At 48.2% G+C, this 18,762-nt stretch overlaps 1 protein-coding gene across 2 annotated transcripts in view; it reads right to left on the bottom strand.

Annotated features, from left to right (window-relative positions):
* BPI (bactericidal permeability increasing protein) overlaps window positions 1-18,762 on the bottom strand; it is a 47,516-nt gene that overhangs the window by 17,096 nt on the left and 11,658 nt on the right. Inside the window, exons 2-8 of one of the 2 annotated variants that reach the window (XM_061437561.1) lie at window positions 12,199-12,380; window positions 8,848-8,962; window positions 7,434-7,562; window positions 5,485-5,646; window positions 3,970-4,033; window positions 2,198-2,261; window positions 671-762 (exon numbers count right to left, since the gene is read on the bottom strand). In XM_061437561.1, coding sequence (XP_061293545.1) covers window positions 671-762; window positions 2,198-2,261; window positions 3,970-4,033; window positions 5,485-5,646; window positions 7,434-7,562; window positions 8,848-8,962; window positions 12,199-12,325 — 753 coding nt within the window. In that variant the 5' untranslated portion in view covers window positions 12,326-12,380. Of the gene's footprint in view, window positions 1-670; window positions 763-2,197; window positions 2,262-3,969; window positions 4,034-5,484; window positions 5,647-7,433; window positions 7,563-8,847; window positions 8,963-12,198; window positions 12,396-18,762 lie in introns of both variants that reach the window. The other variant, XM_061437560.1, reaches the window with a different exon arrangement.

Raw genomic sequence — 18,762 nt, 5'->3', positions numbered from 1 at the left:
GAGGAGGTACAAGGCCAGTGAGCCTGATTGGAGGGTAGACAGTGAGAGGGAAAGTGGCGTGAAATGAAACTCACTCACTCCATCCATCCATCCAACCATCTAACCATCCATCCATCCAATACACATTTACAGAACAGTTATTACACGCCAAGCATAGTTCTAGGTGCTGTGTATGGTAAAGAACAAAACAATCATAGCCCCTTCTCTTTCATCGTATTGAGGGAGACAGGCTTGTGACTGCGGTGTGTGTACATGAGTAATAAGTGTGGCTGAGAAAAATAAAGCAGGATATAGGGGAAGAGGAGGGTACTGTTTTAGCAATGCTGGTCTGGGAGGGCTTCTCTAGGGAGAGGATACTTGAGCAAAGACTTGAAGGAGGGAAGAGAGAGCTGCTGTCGATATCTGGGTGAGAGCCTCCTGGCTAGAAGGAGCAACAAGTGCAAAGGTCCTGGGGAGGCAGCAGTCATGGTGCATTTCAGGACTAGCAGGAAGGTCAGTGTGATTGGAGCCAGGAGAAGGCATGGAAGGTGGACTGGGGAGAGTGGTGAGGATGGATAGGAAGGGGGTGGGGTCATTGTAAGATTTGTTTCCAAGGACGATGGGAAGCCGCCAGGTGTGGGGGTTCTGAGGCAAAGGCGTGAGGGTGTATGATTCTTGATATGAGTCTCACCTTCAGCAGCCAATCCAGGTTATTGGCTGTGGCTCTTGGAGGTGCCACCAGTGAGTAATCGACCCCAGCCACTTTGTCTAGTTTGGTTGTCACTAAGGGAAAAGAAGATGGACCATGAGCTGGCTCCCCATGGCAGCATCTTTGGAGCCTGGGATGCAGACTCAGCATCTCCTAAAGTTAAATACAGACCTGCAGTGCTAATTCCATTCCCACTGCCTCCAAGGAGCCCTCCTCCCTGCATGCCCTTCAAAGGAAAATGAGCCCACACCCCACATTCCCAGAATCATCAGCTCCCTCCCTTCTTCCAACAGCCCTGAGACATGGCCAAAGCAGAGTCAAGGAACAGAATGACTTGGGCTTCAATTGAACTCTGTGTGACCTTGGACAAGTCCTTTCACTTCCTCTGAGCCACTTGTTTTCATTTGTAGGATGGGGTACTAACGACTTTGCAGATGCCCTGTACATGTTAGGGGCTCAAAAGCCAGAAAGAGTCATTATTGCAGTGATAACATCCCAGGCAGAGCCCAAACTGGCTTCAAGTCTGATTGGTTTCTCTGTTTCCAGCATTAATCAATGAGGATTAAATGAATATTGGTTTCTCCTTTAGCCCTGCTTTCCCATGTTAGAGGGAATAAACTGAGTCTCAGAATACGTAATTAGTCCTGGATGGCAAAGTTTGTGAGTGACAAGGCTGGGACTCAAACCAAAATCTTTTTCCTGCCCGGTGAGGATAAACCTGGGACCCTGAAACTGCGTTGAATACACCCAGGATGAGCTCTGCACCTGGAGGGGCTGGGACAGTGCCCGGAAGAAGGAAATGTATCTGAAATGGACAAGTACCACGTGCAGGCCACATTAGGCTCTGTGGGGAGGCAGCCCTGGTAGAAGTTTGGGGCACAGGCTCTGGAGTAGGAAAACCTGAATTTGGATCATATTTCTGCTTCTTACTGGCCCTGTGAATTTGGGCAAGTCATGGCTCCTGTTTCCTGGTGTAAATTTGGCAGAAAACAGTGATCTCAGTGTGGCATTGGGAGGCCAAGAGGAAACATTACTGCTGGGTACATGACACATGTTGACACTTGGCCAGATGGGTCTTCCTGCACCTTCTGCAACCCTTCACAATTTACTGAGCACTTGGGGAAAGAGAAGATTGTGTCCATTTTAAAGATATGGAAACTGAGTCCTTGAGAGGGCAAGTGACCAATCTCAGATCTCAGATCAGCTATGTATCTCTGGCTTCAGGGGGCTGTGGGTACTTGTTGTTTGTAGGGAAACCTTGTAGGGTTTCTCTTCCATTTAACTCCCAGACCTGCTACAAGGACCTGGCCCCAAGGGATCTGATACTAATTACCATTTGAAAATAACCTGCTCTACTCATTCCCACCCAAGCCTCGGCCTGCCTAGGAAACTTGCTGGCTCCATCACACTCTCCCTATCTCCCTTCTATCCCAACTTCCCCTTCCCCCTTCTACCCCAGGTTCCCCCTCCCCTTCCACCCCAGCCTTCTTAGCCCTGCCCATTTCTTACCTGGCAGCGTCTGGAAATAAGGCTGCAGCTTGGAGGACACGGTACTAGTCACCACCTCGCAGATCTTGGGAGAATAAAAGAAAAAATCAGCGAAGGCTTCCCATAGTGGACAGTGTCCTTTAGGAATAATTATCTGGACAGGTTTTGCTTGTCTTGAATGTTTCCTTGAAAATCATGTAGCTACTCAAGCTTCCCTTTTCTCTTTGGCCACCAGGAAGCTCAGAGTCCAACATATAGCTTGGAAATAGTAGCTGTATATGACTGTATGGGGGCTTCCCAGGTGGTGCTAGTGACAGAGAACCTGCCTACCAATGCAGGAGGTGCAAGAGACGTGGGTTCTATCCCTGGGTCGGGAAGATCCCCTGGAGAAGGAAGTAGCAACCCACTCCAGTTATCTTGCCTGGAAGACCTCATGGACAGAGGAGCCTGGCGGGCTGCAGTCCATGGGGTCACAAAGAGTCGGACGTGACTGAACAACTGAGCACACATATGACTGTATGAGATGCATATCTGTGTTTTATTTCCTACTCAGATTCTAAAACCCATTTTATAATCTACTATGCTGTGCATTTTGACCACCATGCATGGGTATTTTTTTCTCTTAATATTTGACAGAGTGCTTTCAGATAGATGGTTGATATCTCCTTACCCACATTGTCAGCGTCTTTGACTGGAAGACCAAGGTCTCCCATCTGGAAGACTGCACAAGCCTCCTTGGTTTCCCCAAGACTCCTGCCCTGCTCTTGGCCCCTCCAGCCATTCTCACGGCAGCTAGACTAATTGATCTAAAGCACAGATCTGGCCAGGTCATCCCCTTGCCTAATACCTTCAATGGCTCCCCACTACCCTCTGGAGAAAACCCAAGCTCACTTGGCTTGGAAGACAGGCTCTGGGGTTTCCTGGAAGCTGATGGTTTATTAATGGGAAGCTAGCTCAAGAAACTACCCCTTTTCTCAGCTGAAGAGGTTGGCTTGTAGGGGATGGGGGTTAGAGTGAAAGCAGAGCTGGGGGGACACACTGGTCTGTGTCTGTCCTTCATACCAGTTCCAGCCTCAGGACATAGCTTGGCTACACTCTAGTCTAGCAGCTTCATCAGCTGCACGTTTTCTGGGTGGGGCTTACCACCAAGGTGGAGAAGGCAATGGCACCCCACTCCAGTACTCTTGCCTGGAAAATCCCATGGACGGAGGAGCCTGGTAGGCTGCAGTCCATGGGGTCGCTAAAAGTCGGACCTGACCGAGAGACTTCACTTTCACTTTCGTGCACTGGAGAAGGCAGTGGCAACCCACACCAGTACTCTTGCCTGGAGTATCCCATGGACGGAGGAGCCTGGTGGGCTGCCGTCTATGGGGTCACACAGAGTTGGACACGACTGAAGCGACTTAGCAGCAGCAGCACCACCACCAAGGGGGTTCTGGGGTGGGGGATGAGAAAGGAGGCCGGAGGGATATGAGGGTTCAGCAGGAAAGAACAGTAGTTTCTCTGCAGGGAGGGACGACGTCAGGGAAGGCAGAGGTGACTCAAGTGTGGGGCAGTTTGCTGAGGGTGCGTGACATGAACCTTAGTCTCTTGCTAGATTCCCAGGAAAACTGACATGACACATTGTAGAGCTGGACTTGCGCTCCCTAAGGGCTGTAGGGGACTGCTGAAGAGGTCTGGATGAGAGCGAAAGTGTCCCGCGATGCGTGAGGTTTGCGGACACCGCGGGCCCCACCCACCGCGGGCCCCACCCACTTTGACGGGAGCGGGCTGAAACTCTAAGTCCCTCTTACCTTTCTGGTCATGGACTTTTGGAGCAAAGACTCGATTCGTTTGCGGAAGAGTTGGATCAGCCACCTGGATTGACATGTGGGGACAGGCGTGAGGCTTTCCAGGTACTCCCCAGGCTGTGTTCAGAAGGCTGCCTCATCTGGGAAGCCTTCCTCCCTCTCCTGAAGAGGCCTAACCGCCCTCATCCCTGGGCTCCGACTCTGTACACCCCCATCAGACCCTTCTTCTGCTGTATTCAGTGACTGGTCATGAGGTTATTTCTTACACAGGTGCACAGCGGGAACCCTGCCCCGTCCCAGCCTCATTCCTCACCACTCCCTCTCTCTCTGTCCTCCAGCCCCAGCTCGGCCATGTCCTCCTGTGTCCTCTGCTTCCTCCCACCACAGGACCTTTGCACACGCTGTTCGCTCTGCTCAAAACACCCACTGTCCCCAGTCTAATTAACTTCTTCTTCTTTTCATCTCAATTCAAATGTCATTTCATCAAAGAACTGGGCAACCGCCAGACTAGGTCAGAACCTTCTGTTCTGTGTGTTCATCACACGTTGTACCTCTTTTTCCTACTTCTAATATCCTTTTGTAATTCCTTGTGAGCCATTCATTAATGCAATGATTTGATTAATGTCTGTCTTCCCCACAGGCTGAAGCTTCAAGAGAACCGGGACTGTGAAGCTAAGAATCTGGGGGCTGGGAGTCCTGGATTGAATCCCTTCTCAATTCTCATTAGGTATGAAAACTCAGGCTACTTCCTATTCTTTCTGTGCCTTGATCTTCTTCTCTGAAAGTGGGGTAATAATAGACTAACCTCGTAGAGTCTTTGTGTGGACAGGATGGGATAAGGCTCATGTCTGAACAGTGCTAGGCATCCATCAACCCTCCAATCACTGTCAGCAAGGCCAGATTTTTAGTGACCACTGCTTTTTCTTGAACACAATGAACAAGCCTCATGCACAGCAGTTTCTTAGTTGATATTTGTTAGTTGGATGGAGAGATGAATGCCTACAGGCTTGTGATAAGGATTAATAACTTGGTGCACTGAAAGTGTTTAGTGCAGAGCCTGCAGCATAATAAGTGCTCAGTAAAAGTTTGCTGAATGAATATTGAATGAGCAAGGGACCCTTCAAGGCAGGGAGGGGGTGTTCCATCTGTGAACCTTTGTATCTTCCTTACATCTGAGACCTTTGGACAAGGCTGACATGGAAGTGGCATTTGGGATGTGCTTTCTGAATACAAGAATGATTAGGATAATCCTGTCCCTCCTCCCAGGACTTCCCAGGTGGCTCAGTGGTAAAGAATCCACCTGCAGTGCAGGAGATGTGGGTTCAATCCCTGAGTCGGGAAGATCCCCTGGAGGAGGAAATGGCAACCCACTCCAGTATTCTTGCCTGGAGAATCCCATGAACAGAGGAGCCTGGTGGGCTACAGTCCATAGGGTCTCAAAGAGTCGGACATGACTGAGTGATTGAGCATGCATACACATTCATCCCTCCTCCCATCCACAGCCCCAGGAGGTCATACCCCAGGCTGCTGCCAGAGATGTGTATGCGGACGGTGTTGATGCCACTGCTGCAGCTGGAGCAGGTAACAGTGGAGTGGCCCGAGGCAGGGTCATAGCCCAGATTCAGACCCGCCAAAATAGAGATGCCCTCCACACTCAGGTCAAAGTTGCCACCGAGTTTGCTGAAGGGAAACACAAAGACAAGACTTGGAGCAAGCATTTTCTCCCCTCTGCCAGTCAAACTTCACACCAATGCTGGAAGGTAGGTTTTGCTATTATCCCCACTCAGGATGAGGAGATGGAGTTCAGAGAGGGAAGGCCGCTTGCCCAATGTCACACAGCAGCTGAGTGAAAGAACCAGAATTCCAACTCAAAGTTTGAAGCCATGTCTGCCTGGCAGAACCTCCTCTTATCCACTGCCTCAGCCTCTGCTGTGTGGCACTGGGAGTGTTTCTCAACCTCTCTGAGCTTCAGTTTCCTTACTCAGACCTTGGACCAGCAGTGGGACACTGGTTTTGCCACTAGAAAGCTGAGTTTTGGGGAGGGACGTGTCTTTAATTAATTAATGACTTGGTTCATTAAATGGGGTTAATAACTACTCCCTCCTGAAGTGAGTTTGGGATAAGACAGTGGATGTGAATGTAATTTGTCAACTCTTCTAGAACGTGAGGAAGTATTGCTATTTATTTGTTTATGATCAGTAAGTGAAACGATAGATGTGAAAGAGCTCACATGAAAAATTAAGCAAGTCCCTCTGCTGTATAACACAGGGAACCCTGCTCAATGTTATGTGGTAGCCTGGAATGGGAGGGAAGTTTGGGGGCGAATGGATGCATGTATATGTATGGCTGAGTCCCTTTGCTGTCCACCTGAAACTATAACAGCATTGTTAATATAAAATAAAAAGCTAAAAAAAAAGAAAAATGAAGCAATGCTTATTGTGGGGAATGCCAGATCAGCAGTCCTTATAACGAAGGGCAGACCTACGCCTCTATCCTCATCAAAGGGTCTGTTTGCTCCCTGGATTCCCCACAAAGGAGAAGTTGCTAACGTGACAGGTCAGTCTGGGCCACTGTCACCACTGCACAGTCACCGCAGTGAGAGCCCAATATTTAGATTCACAGTTGTGGTTTGGATGATTGGCCCCAATTTTCACCCTCCCTGCGTCCATACCCTCTCCATTGCCTGTCTTGGGAGGATACATGTGTAATTCCATGTTCTTGACTTTGGACTTGGGCACGTGACTTGTTTTGGCCAATGGTATATGAGTAGTGACTATGGACCAGTTCAAAGTCTAGGGCTTAGCATGCTTCTGGTTACCCTTTTTGCGCCTCTGCTGTCACTAAGAACATGCTCTGTGTAGCTCATTCATTGGTCCAGGGAAGACGAGGAGATACATGTTGAACAGGGCCACCCCTAGCTGAGGCCAACCTATGGCAGGGAACCCCAGCCAACACATAGATACATAAGTGAAGATATATGACTTGCTTTAGGTCACTGAGTTTGGGATGGTTTGTAACACAGCAATTGCTAACTGATAAAGGGGTAAAGTAAAGGTCCCACTTAGCCTTCCCTCCTAAGCCATATGTACCAACTCAGCCTTGCTGGTGTCCTGCATTGAGATGTGGGAACATGCTCAGCTATTAACCAAGAGTTATGTTAAAACTTCGGAGAAGGCAGTGGCACCCCACTCCAGTACTCTTGCCTGGAAAATCCCAGGGACGGGGGAGCCTGGTGGGCTGCCGTCTATGGGGTTGCATAGAGTCGGACATGACTGAAGCTACTTAGCAGCAGCAGCAGCAGCATGTTAAAACTTCTTTTGTGAAAAATTTTCCCAGTAGCTCTGAGGGGGCAGATGGTATTTGGCCAGGCAAAAATTCGGCATGCTTGAGATCTTGGCTCTCCTCTCTTCCAAGTATCACCAAGAGCTTACCCCCACACTCAACAAACAACAAGCTTGGAAACTCACATGAAATTCTTTCGTGCCTTCCATTTTCCTCTGATCTTGATACTGGCATCTCTGATAGAGAGATCAAGGCCCTTATCTGGCAACGGTCTTATCTGGGAATTGGGAAGATTGAATCCTTGAATAACCATGCTGCAAGGAAGAAATGATCAGTTAGTCTCCTTGGGGTCCCCACAAGGACTCAGTCAATGGTCAGTGCAGACTCATTCCCCTCCAGCCTGGTCCTTTATCCCATCCATTTTAAGAGAGCCCAAAAGTTATGATGAGAGCAGCCTTGGGAACTCTGTGGCTAGGCTTTAAAGTCAGACAAATCTGCATTTGAATCCTGCTCTTCAATTTACTTTTGTGTGATCCTGGCCACATCGCTTAATCATCCTGAGTCTCAGTTTCCTCATTTGTAAAGTGGGCACAATAACTTCTGTCTTGCAGGGTGTGTGATAATCAGTGAAGATAACAAATGTAATTCCATTGACTACATGTTCTGTAAGGGGTGGAATGTGTCTGTCTTTTTTTCCCTATTGTACTATAGCAAAGCCTGCTGAATCAGACACATAGTAGGTGCTCAAAAATATCTGCTAAGTGAGTGAATAAAATTCGTTAGAGGACATTTATGGGTTTTCTCCCCAGCACCCACATCCCTCTCTTGTTGATAACAGAACTGCCATTTTTACTTTGGAGGAACTCTTCCCCACATCTAGCCCATGCTGCTCCCAAGAAAGTTGACTTCACAGGTCATCTTCAGGGGGTGGAGCTTGAGACTTCAGTACAAGCTCATTCGTGTTTTCTATTCCCTGGCCACAGTGATTGGCCCAGCAGTGTGTATGGACCTAAAATGGACCAATCAGAGTGAATCTTAGGAGTTTTGCTTGAGTGGTAAGAAGATGGTACCTTCCTCCTATAGGGCTGGAAGTGCTGAGAAGATGCTGATGGCCTCTTTATAGGGACATCCTACCCGAGAATTAGCCTTTCCAGAGGGAAGAGATGCTGAGAGATGGCAAGAGAAAAACAGGGTCCAGTGATGTTTGAGCCTTCCTCAAGCTGAACCTGAAGCCAGATGATCCCAGGGACATCTCAGTCCTCTGAGCCCCTACATTCTGGTTAAAGTAATTTCTGATTAGGTTTTCTGTCATAGAAACCTCACCTCTGCCCCTAATCCCAATTAACATAAGGGCTTGGCACAGAGTTTGGGGATTTATGACATCCCCTCGGGAGTCACAGTGAGTGTCTGAAAGACAGTTTGGGTGGTTTCTTCCACACGCAGCTTGGGGACTGTATCCCCTCGGAATGATGTGAACATTAGCTTTGGGATCCTCTAACCTCTCTTAGTTTAGGAATTTGTGGGTCTATGAATCTATGTCTTGGTGGCCCCAACACACGACAGTCCTGAACACGGAGGACTGAGCAGGACAGGGCTTACCTGAAGAAGCTGTATTGCCCTTTCCCGAGGTACTTTATCTTAAAGTTTCCTGAGAAATTGGGAATTGTTATCTTTTCCAACTCCTTCTGCAGAGTAAGCACTCCCTGCTGGCAGGCTGAGAGGAGAGAGAGGAGGCAGAGGTCAGAGGCATGTAGCTGGTTCATAGCAGAGACGATGGGATTGGAAAGGTCAGTTAAGGGCTCTTGTCAATGTCCCGATAATAAATATTTTCTGCTTTTTAGATCTTACTGTCTCCATCACAACCACTCAGCTCAGATGTTATTGTACAAAAGCAGCCATAGACAGTAAGTCAATGAATAGGTATGGCTTTGTTACAATAAAACTTTACTGATAGAAAATGAAATTTGAATTTCACATCAGTGTCACTAGTGGTAAAGAACCCGCCTGCCAATGCAAGACACATGAGAGACATGGGTTTGATCCCTGGGTCAGGAAGATCCTCTGGAGGAGGGCACGGCTACCCACCCCAGTATTCTTGCCTGGAGAAACCCATGGACAGAGGAGCCTGGCTAGCTGAAGTCCATGGGGTCGCAAAGAGTTGGACACTGAAGACTGAAGTGACTTAGCATACACAGCACACACATCATTTTCACACGGCCTGAGACCAGATTCTCCTTTTGATTTTTTTTTCCAGCCATTTAAAAATGTAAAAGCCATGCTTAGTCCCTGGGCCATACAAAAACGTGGTGACAGATTTGGCCTACGGGCTATTGTTTGCCAACACTTAGTTTGAAATATCACCCACTTCAAACACCCAGTCATGCATCCTATGGGTGTTTATTGATCATCTGCTCTGTGCTCTGCCTTCACAGATACTGCGTCTCTCCAGGTTTTGGACTCTCTTGCCACAGGATCTTTGCATGCACCTTTCCCACTGCCTGGGAAACCTTTTCCTCTCATCTTCACCTGGTCAGCTTCTAGTCATCATTTCTTCTAGGAACTTTCTCTGGTCTATCAGAAGAGTGCTATCCTTGTTATCATTCTCACGATGCTGTGGGTATCTCTTTTGGAGCTCGCATTACCTTTTGTAATTATGCAACTATTAATGTGATTTTCTGATTAATATCTCTCTCCCCTACTAGATGTAAGCCGCCCAAGGCCAGGGACGGATGTCACAGACATCCGCCACATTTACCACAGGGACTAGAACCTAATACCTGATGGATGACTAAATGAATGAATGTCCCCAGGGTCAGGAATTCTGCCATCTGTTATTACGTGGTTAACAGTGTCAGAGAACCAGTTAGATGGCAAACACGTTAAATGAGAAGAGTAAGCAGTAAAATGATGAATCCCAGGATTTGTGTTTTTCCAAGAGCCAGTTAAGCATACTAATAATAACAATAGTAATAATAATAGTAACAACAACAACATTTATCAGGTCCTTACTCTGTTCCTGGCACAGTTCTGGGCTCCATGCATGTATTAAGTTACATACGTGTAACTGAACATACGCGAATCTGAACAATCCTGGATAATAGGTCTTGTTGAAAAGAACTGATTTGGAACCCGGGTCTCCCACACTGCAGGAAGTCTTTACCAACTGAGCCACCAGGGAAGAAGCCCAGTGGGTCTTGTTACACCTCCCAATTCACAGACGAGGAAACAGACTCAGAAAGGTGACCACACAGCTGACAGGTGAGGGAGGCAGCATCTGAATTCAGGCCTTCTGTTCCCAGAGCCCATGCCCTGGGACAGGCCTTCTGGGGGTCCAAAAGTAAACCAAGCACAGACTGGCACTGCCCAGAGAGAAATGAAAATGTGGGATGGCCACGGTTTGTGGAGCTGCAGGGGCTGGGTCTCGAAGGGTCTCTAATGCCAAGCCCAGGACGCCTTCTGAAGGCACTCTGGAGCCACTGAATAGTGTCAGTAATGAGGGTCCTGAACCGATATGCTGCACCTCAGGACACTCACTGGTGGCTGAATGGGGTGTGAGTAGAAGGAGGGACTGAGGCTGCTCTGACAGAATGTGAAGACGTTTGGGCTTAAAGGCTGAGCCCAAGTATCTGCTCCCGGGAAGCAACCAGAGGCACCCCAGGTCTGGGTACAGGGCAGGGGCATAAACCTTTCTCCTAGCTCACGGGGAGCCTTCCGTCTGCAACCCTGGGATTCACAGGTGTCCTGCCTGGGCTGGGGCAGGAATTCAGGGATGGAATACCAGGTCTCCTTGGTCCTGTTTGGGGCTTCCCTGATAGCTCAATTGGTAAAGAATCCACCTGCAATCCAGGAGACCCTGATTCGACTCCTGGGTCAGGAGGATCCTCTGGAGAAGGGATAGGCTACCCACTCCAGTATTCTTTTTTTTTTTTTTTTCCACTCCAGTATTCTTTTTTTTTTTTTTTCCACTCCAGTATTCTTGGGCTTCCCTTGTGGCTCAGCTGGTAAAGAATCCACCTGTAATGCAGGAGTCCTGGGTTCGATCCCTGGGTTGGGAAGATCCTCTGGAGAAGGGAAAGGCTTCCCACTTCAATATTCTGGCCTAGAGAATTCCATGGACTGTATAGTCCATGGGGTTGTAAAGAGTTGGACATGACTGAGCGACTGTCACTTCACTTCGGTCATGTCCTGATTCCTCTGGGGGTCCACTGCCCCTGAGAGCCTGCCTTCTCCCGGGTCTGATGTCTCTGGCACCGGCTGTCCCCAACTGTTCTGCAGGTCATCTCTCTGCCACTAAGAGGCAGCATTGAGCAGCCCCACGCCGATACTTCACAGACCAGAGCTCAGATCCAGGCCACCCCCTTCCCCCTCCCTCCTTCCAGTCTGTCTGCTCATCTGTAAAGGTCACTAGTAACATTTTGTGCTTTTAGCATAGTGCCTAGACTGATATGAACAGGTCAGGAGGCTGCTTCATAACATTCTCTGCTGTGTCTGGGCCTGAGGGAATGGCCTGGGGGGATCCTCTCTGTGGCACCCGGGTGGCTACTGTGCAGAGTGTGGCTGCCAAGCACCACCGCTCCTCACGGAGCCTGAGCTCGGCCCACGCTGAGGACTGAGCCAGGGGCTGCCAGATGAGTATCAGGGCTGAGAACCAGCTAGGAAGGAAGTGAAGGGCCCAAGCCCGAATCGGTTATTGGGTAGAGGGAGGGGGACCCTGAGGGGCCTGAGCACTGGACTCAGAGTCCTCCAGACTAGGGTTCCATCCCCCCTGCTGCGGCCTCCCAACTCTGTGACCTTGGGTAACTCACCCTGGCCCAGCTTCTTGCTCTGTAAGACGGGGTGAGAGGGCCGCCCTGAAGGAGCAGTGAGCAGGCCATAGCCTGGATTTATGGGCTGTACACGGCAGGTGCTCAGTCAGTGATGGGAGAGAAGGAAAGGAAGGCAGCCAGTTACCGTAGTCCAGGCCCTTCTGGGTGATCCTGGCCACGATGCCAGGGTTGGTAGTCGTCACCGCCGTGCCCAGGGCGGCCAGCAGCACCAGGGTTGCCCACCTCCGTGCGGTGTCAGGGCCTCTGGCCATGTCTTCGTCCTGCAGAGCTGCCAAAACCTTGAGGTCTTGGAGGGGAACCAGGGACCTATAAAGGAGGCAGCTGTGGAAATGCAAGTCAGGAGAACGGAGAAAGGAGGAAGGAACACGAGCAGGGGCGGAAGAGGGGGTGGGCGGCTGCCTGCCTGCGGTTCCCCACCATATGGTGGGGCCACAGCCCCAGAACAGCCAGCAGTGGAGCCTGGGAGCCCTGTGTGTGTGTGTGTGCTGTGTATGTATGTATGTGTGGCATGTGTGTATGTATGTGTGTTGTGTGTGTGGTTGCGTTTGGTGTGTGTGGGGTGGTATGTTGTATGTATGTGTGATGCGTGTATGCATGTGTGGTGTGTTTGTGTGTGGGGTGTGTGTGTGTGTATGCTTGGGGTGTGTGTGGTATGGTATATGTGTACGTATTGTGGTGTGTGTGTGTATGCATGTGTGATGTGTGTATGATGTGTGGTGCATGTGTATGTATGTGTGGTCTATGTGTATGCATGTGTGGTGTGCGGTGTGCACGTATGTGTGTTATGTGATGTGTTTGTGTGTGGTGTGTGTGTATATGTTTAGGGTATGTTTGGTATGGTGTGTGTGTATGTATTGTGGTGTGTGTATGTATGTGTGGTGTATGTATGCATGCGTGATGTGTGTATGGTGTGGTGTGGTGTATGTGTATGTATGTGTGGTGTGTGGTTGTGTTTGTTGTGTGTGTATGTATGTGATGTGGTGTATTGTGTGTGGTGTGTGTGTATGTATGTGTGGTGTGTGGTTGTGTGTGGTGTGGTGTGTTTGTGTGTGGTGTGTGTGTATGCATGTGTGGTGTGTTTGTGTGTGGTGTGTGTGTATGTATGTGTGGTGTGTGTTTGTGTGTGGTATGTGTGTATCTATGTGTGGTGTGTGGTTGTGTGTGGTGTGGTGTGTGTATGTATATGTGGTGTGTGTGTGTGGTGTGTATGGTATGTGTAAGTCAAGACCTGGCTCTGAGCGTCATTCCCCTCCCCTTCCCCGCTCCCTGAACCCTCCACCCAAATCCCTCCATCCAAGGACTTCCTGGAAGCTGGGTGGCAGGTATAGCAGAGTTGATTATATTTTTGTCTCCTTTTTTTATGCTCTACTGAGGTATAATTGGCAAAATTGTGCACAGTTGCTCCTTGAACAGCGCAGGTCTGAACTGTGCAGGTGCGTTTGTATACGGATTTCCTTCAATAAGTACGTACTGCCGTCCTGCACCACCTGTGGGTGGTTGAATCCAGAGATGTGGGACCTCGGATATGATGGAACTGCATATATGGAGGTCTGACGCTAAATTATACTCGAGTTTTTGACTGCTTGGGATGTCAGCACCCCTCGCCCCTGCATTGTTTAAGGGTCAAGTGAACATTTAAAGTGTACAATGTGATAATTCGGTATACGCATACATTGTGAAGAGATTGCCACAACCAAACTAATTCGCTCATCTCTCTCTTCACGTGGTTATCATTTGGTGTGTGTAGGGAGAATGAAGATTTACTGTCTTAACAGATTCCAAGTATATAGTATTCTTAACTGCAATTATCATGCTATACATTAGATCCCCAGAACTTACTCATTTTGTAACTGAGAATTGTATTTTTCTTTCTACTTTTGATTTCTTTGGTATTTTCCACAGTAAAACCTTTAAGGAAACAGAGCCTGAAGCATTTTCTTGTCCTGAGAGGCAATAGTGGTAATAATTAAATGCTTGAATTTTGAGTCTGGTATTTTAACTGGTTTTAAAGCTTAGCTTTGCCACTCTGTGGTGGTTTGACCTTGGTCAAGCCCCGTAACCTCTCTGAACCTCAGTTCCTCTTTGTAAAGTGACAATAACCAGAGTACACCCCCCACCTCGAGTTATTGTGAAGACATAAAGGGCTTTAAATCATGTACAGCACTTAACACAATACCCCATGCATAATATGCTCACAAATGGTAGCTATTACTGTCACTCTGACTTTCAAAGCAATCCATGTTCACGGGCCAAAATTTGAGAAAGAACCAAAAAAAATATAAATAAAAATTACGTGCAATCCCCAGCTCCAGAGAGGACAAGCAGAAGTGTATTTTAGAGTATTTCTCTCCTCGCTCCCCACTTTTGGTAAGCGTAGATCAGGTGTGTCTTTCAACACAGAAATAAGTAATCAACGCCGGTTTTGTGAAGTTCCCTTTTTTAAGAACAGTATGTGCGGTTCTCTGTATTTCATTGCTTCCTTACCCTACAGTTTTTTTCACCAGGCTTTTGTTCTTATACCTTTTCCCCTTTCCTTTGACATATGTGAAGCCTGAGGCTTCGAGAGGGGAAGTGTTCTTTCCACAGTCACGCAGCTAGGCTGCTAGCAGAGCTGGGATTCAAGCGCAGACGCATCCCACACTAACCTGAGTCCTTCAGCATCTTGGGAGCTGGGGCGGGGTGGGGGTGGGGGTGGCATCAGCACACACACTCCCCACCCTCCCTCCAACTTTCCAGACGGAATTCTGTCTGCTAGGCCCCTGCCCCTCCCTTTGCAGCAGCCTCAGGCCCAGTGTGGGCGGGAACCCCACCAGGCAGCATGGCACCGTCTCCATGGTGATGAGAGGAGGGGTGGGGCTGCAGAGAGGGAGGCCAGCTTCTCTCCTGCTGGGTCCTCATCAGCCCCCTGACGCCCTGTCTCCCCGACTCTGATTTGATGAAAATCTAATGAAGCCCATTGAGCCTGGAGGACATGAGACTTTCTGAGTTTTTTTTCTTTCTTTTCTTTCCACTGTTTCTGAAAGGATCTCCCTTCCTGCCGCCACCCACCACAACCGAGAATCCTTCTGGCTTGCTGTAGAATGAAAACAGTGGCTATGGACAGAGCATCTACTATGACACTTTATTTATATTGTCTTCAAGCCTTTAAATAACCAGTGAAAAGTGAAGAAATTGTTAATCCCTCAGTGTGTCCCATGGATAGTAGCCTGCCAGGCTCTTCTGTCCATGGGATTTCTCAGCCAAGAACATTGGAGTGGGTTGCCATTCCCTGCTCCAGGGGATCTCCCCAACCCAGGGATCAAGCCCGAGTCTCCTGCATTGCAGGTGGATTCTTTACCGTCTGAGCTACCAGGGAAACCCCAAATAACCTGTGAGAGAGGAATAATTATCCTCCATTTTGAAGATAAGGAAACTGAGTCACAAGGCAGTTATGTCCCTGTCAAGGTCGCAGTGCCTTTCATGGAGAGAAATATTCTCCTCTCTTCTTGGGGTAGTTTCTAAGAGAACTTGTCACCCTGGGTCTTCACCCTAGCTCTGCGTTCCTGGGCCCCCAGATTCCCATGTCTGTATCCGTACAAGGAAGACACAGGCCAAAACACACAGACTAATGACTTGTCAGAAAATCCATTTTTTGAAAAGTTATCTTACACAGTTTGGAATACCTGCAGCTCTAACTGCCCCAAATTCCTGAGTCCCCTGGGTCCAGGCAGATATTGCCTCCCTGAGGATATCAGACAGGAAAGGGGTATTACAAGGAAACTCACAGAATGATAACTTAAATTGCCACAACGTAAGAATCTTAAAACCAACTGGCAATAAGCCAGCCCCACTGGCTTCTGATGCTTATGCTCAGTCAAATCCAGAAGCGTCCATCAGCAAACCTCTGACCTCCTTTTTGGTTCTGCCCCTGGCCATGGTGGGGCCCCACTGCTTCAGACCTGACTCTTTACTTGGTGTGAGCGACAGTGTCTTCAACCCAAGCAACAGAAATCCTCAGCTCACATTGGCTTCAACAGTCTACCCATATCTCAGAGATGAAGCCCAGAGAGAGAGCAGGTTTGAGGATCTGATTAATTCAACAGCTAACAAGACTTCCTGGCCATCCAGTGGTTAAGACTCTGCACTTTCACTATAAGAGCTGTGGATTTGATCCCTGGTTGGGGCACCTTTATGATCCCACATGCTGTTTGGCCAGGAAAAAAAAAAAAAAACCACCAAATTTGCAACAAAAATGCTAATTTAAAAAATTCATTAATTAACAGGCATTTACCATCTCTCCACACCTGTCTGCTCTGCCACCCTAGTATCTCAAATTTACCCTTACACTGGCTTCTTTCATAGTTGTGTGAAATAAAATTCATATTTTATGGCAAGACAAGAAAAATTTAAACATAAAAAACTTATTTCTGTCCTTTGGCTTCCTCTTTCCCTTCTACTGTGCATTGTGTATCTGCATTAGGCATCGACTAAATCTTCGCTGTTGGCAGAAATACCAGCTCAGCCCTAAAGAGAAGCATTCTCCCAGCATCAAGAAGACAACTCTTCTTGATGGAAAGGTAACATTCCTTCTTGATCTTGTAAGGGGATCACATCATCACCTTGTACTTGCATATCTGAATTGTGTAAAATGTCAGTGATTCATCATGTAATTTACAGTCCTCTGTCTCAAAAAACTTATGTAACTGTGTTTTGACTTCTCATGGTAGAACAGCCCTCAGAGCTTTCTGAGATGCTGTTCCTGTTTTTGTTTGAGATTGAAACAATACAAGTTTTATTCAGTGGCCAAAGAATGGAGAAGGGGAAACTAAGTTCACAGATTAATTTCTCATATTCCTGGGTTATAATCCTCAGTTTGGCTCAAATAAAAATCTTCATTTCTTTCTTAGATTGACTGAGTAATTTTTCATTGACAGTTGCAAGATGACTGCAGCAGCTCCAGCCATTGCACCTAAACAGGCTTTTTCCAGTGTCTCCTCCTTCTCCTCTTCTTTTTCTTCTTCCTCTTTTTTGGCCTTTTTGTTATTATTGTAAAATCTTTCAAATATAAAGGTAAGAACAGACTACCCAAATTTGTAAAATCTTAACATTATGCCATATTTACTTCATATAGTTTCTTTTAGCTCTATGAATCGTTAATACACGTACAGCTATGTATAACCAGGATCACCATAGAAATATAGAATATTTCTGTCATCCATTCAAACTCTCTCCTGTTGTCCCAACTCACAACATAGGAAAATACACTACCTCAGCAGAAATTTAGAGGTGGGATGGGTCAAGAGTGGATGATTCATGGGCTGGTTCTTTCCGTCTTTCTAATCCATGCTCCTTAGGATGTTGATTTTTTTTCCAAAAGAAAGTGCATTTGGCTTGGAGCCCTGAGTTTATAGTTCCAGCCAAGTTATTTGCTCTGGTCAAGTTATTTGACCCTTCTGAAATTTGGGTTCCTCATTTAAACATGGGGAAACAATGCCCAGCATGGGGGTTGTTCTGGGGGTTAAATAATAGGCGTGAATCGATTGGCATGGAGAAAGTGCTCAAGAAATAGTCCTAATTTAACCATCCTGGCCAGCTGGTTGGAGAGTCCTGGACTCCCCAGGAAAACACACTAGGGCACCACGCACTGAGCCCTCGCTTGTCAGGTCTTTGGGTCTGGGCTGGACCTGTGCAGAGGGAGAGGTCTAGTGCTCCCATGGCCTCTGTGAGCTGCCACTCAGCCAGGCACTGTGGGGAGAAACACCCCCTCCCAGCACAGCAAGGCAGTTAGGAGTGTGGGCTGAAACCTTATGGACCTGGGCACAGATCCCAGCTTGCCACTTACTTGCTTTGTGAGCTTGACTTTGTCGCTTAACCTTGCTGCACCTGTCTCCGTCCCCACACTCATCCTTGGGGGCAGCTGTTCTTCAGGCCCCTCCCAGTGTTAGGATGAGGCCATCCTGTGGTTAGTGGAAGTCCCGGAAACGACTCCCTCCCCCTCTGCCCCTGATCCTCCAGCTCTTTCCCTCCTGGCCCCACATCCTCTGGGTGTCTGGCTTCCCGTGTATGTTGTCAGTTATTTACTGACCCTGGATTTGGGATGCAGGAACAGGAAGGGGTTCGTGGAGGGTCCTGGGGGGTGGAGGGGAAGGGAGGAATAGGACTTCATGGAGATCAGGCCTCAGGGTGTGTAGTATCTAAAAGGCAATCATAGGACTTCCCTGGTGGCATAGTGGTCAAGAATCCACCTTCCAATGCAGACGACAGGGGTTTGATACCTGGTTAGGGAACTAAGATCCCATGTGCTGAGGGGCATCTAAAATCTGTGCACTGCAGCTACTGAGCCTGGGCTCTCTAGAGCCCGTGCTCCGCTAGAGAAAGCCCTTGCACCATGACGAACTAAGACCCAGAGCAGCCAAAAGAAAAAAAAGATGTTTTGTACTATGGCGATAACCTCTTGCTGGAGAAGGGCATGGCAACCCACTCCAGTATTCTTGCCTGGAGAATCCCACGGACAGAGGAGCCTGGCAGGCTACAGTCCATGGGGTTGCCAAGAATCGGACATGACTGAGCGACCGAACAACAACAACAACCTCTTGAGAGGGTGTCTCCCCTACCTTGTTAGCTAACAAAAGTCTCTTCCAGAGCCTTGAGTCTCATAAAAAGGCCCCTTTGGGTACCTTGTCTTAGAGGTGAATGTAAATCTTTCTCT

Source organism: Bos javanicus, chromosome 13, assembly GCF_032452875.1.
Source record: "Bos javanicus breed banteng chromosome 13, ARS-OSU_banteng_1.0, whole genome shotgun sequence".
Lineage (NCBI taxonomy): Eukaryota > Metazoa > Chordata > Mammalia > Artiodactyla > Bovidae > Bos > Bos javanicus.
Note: the sequence above shows the minus strand (reverse complement) of the source record. Positions and strands in the feature narration are given on the sequence as shown.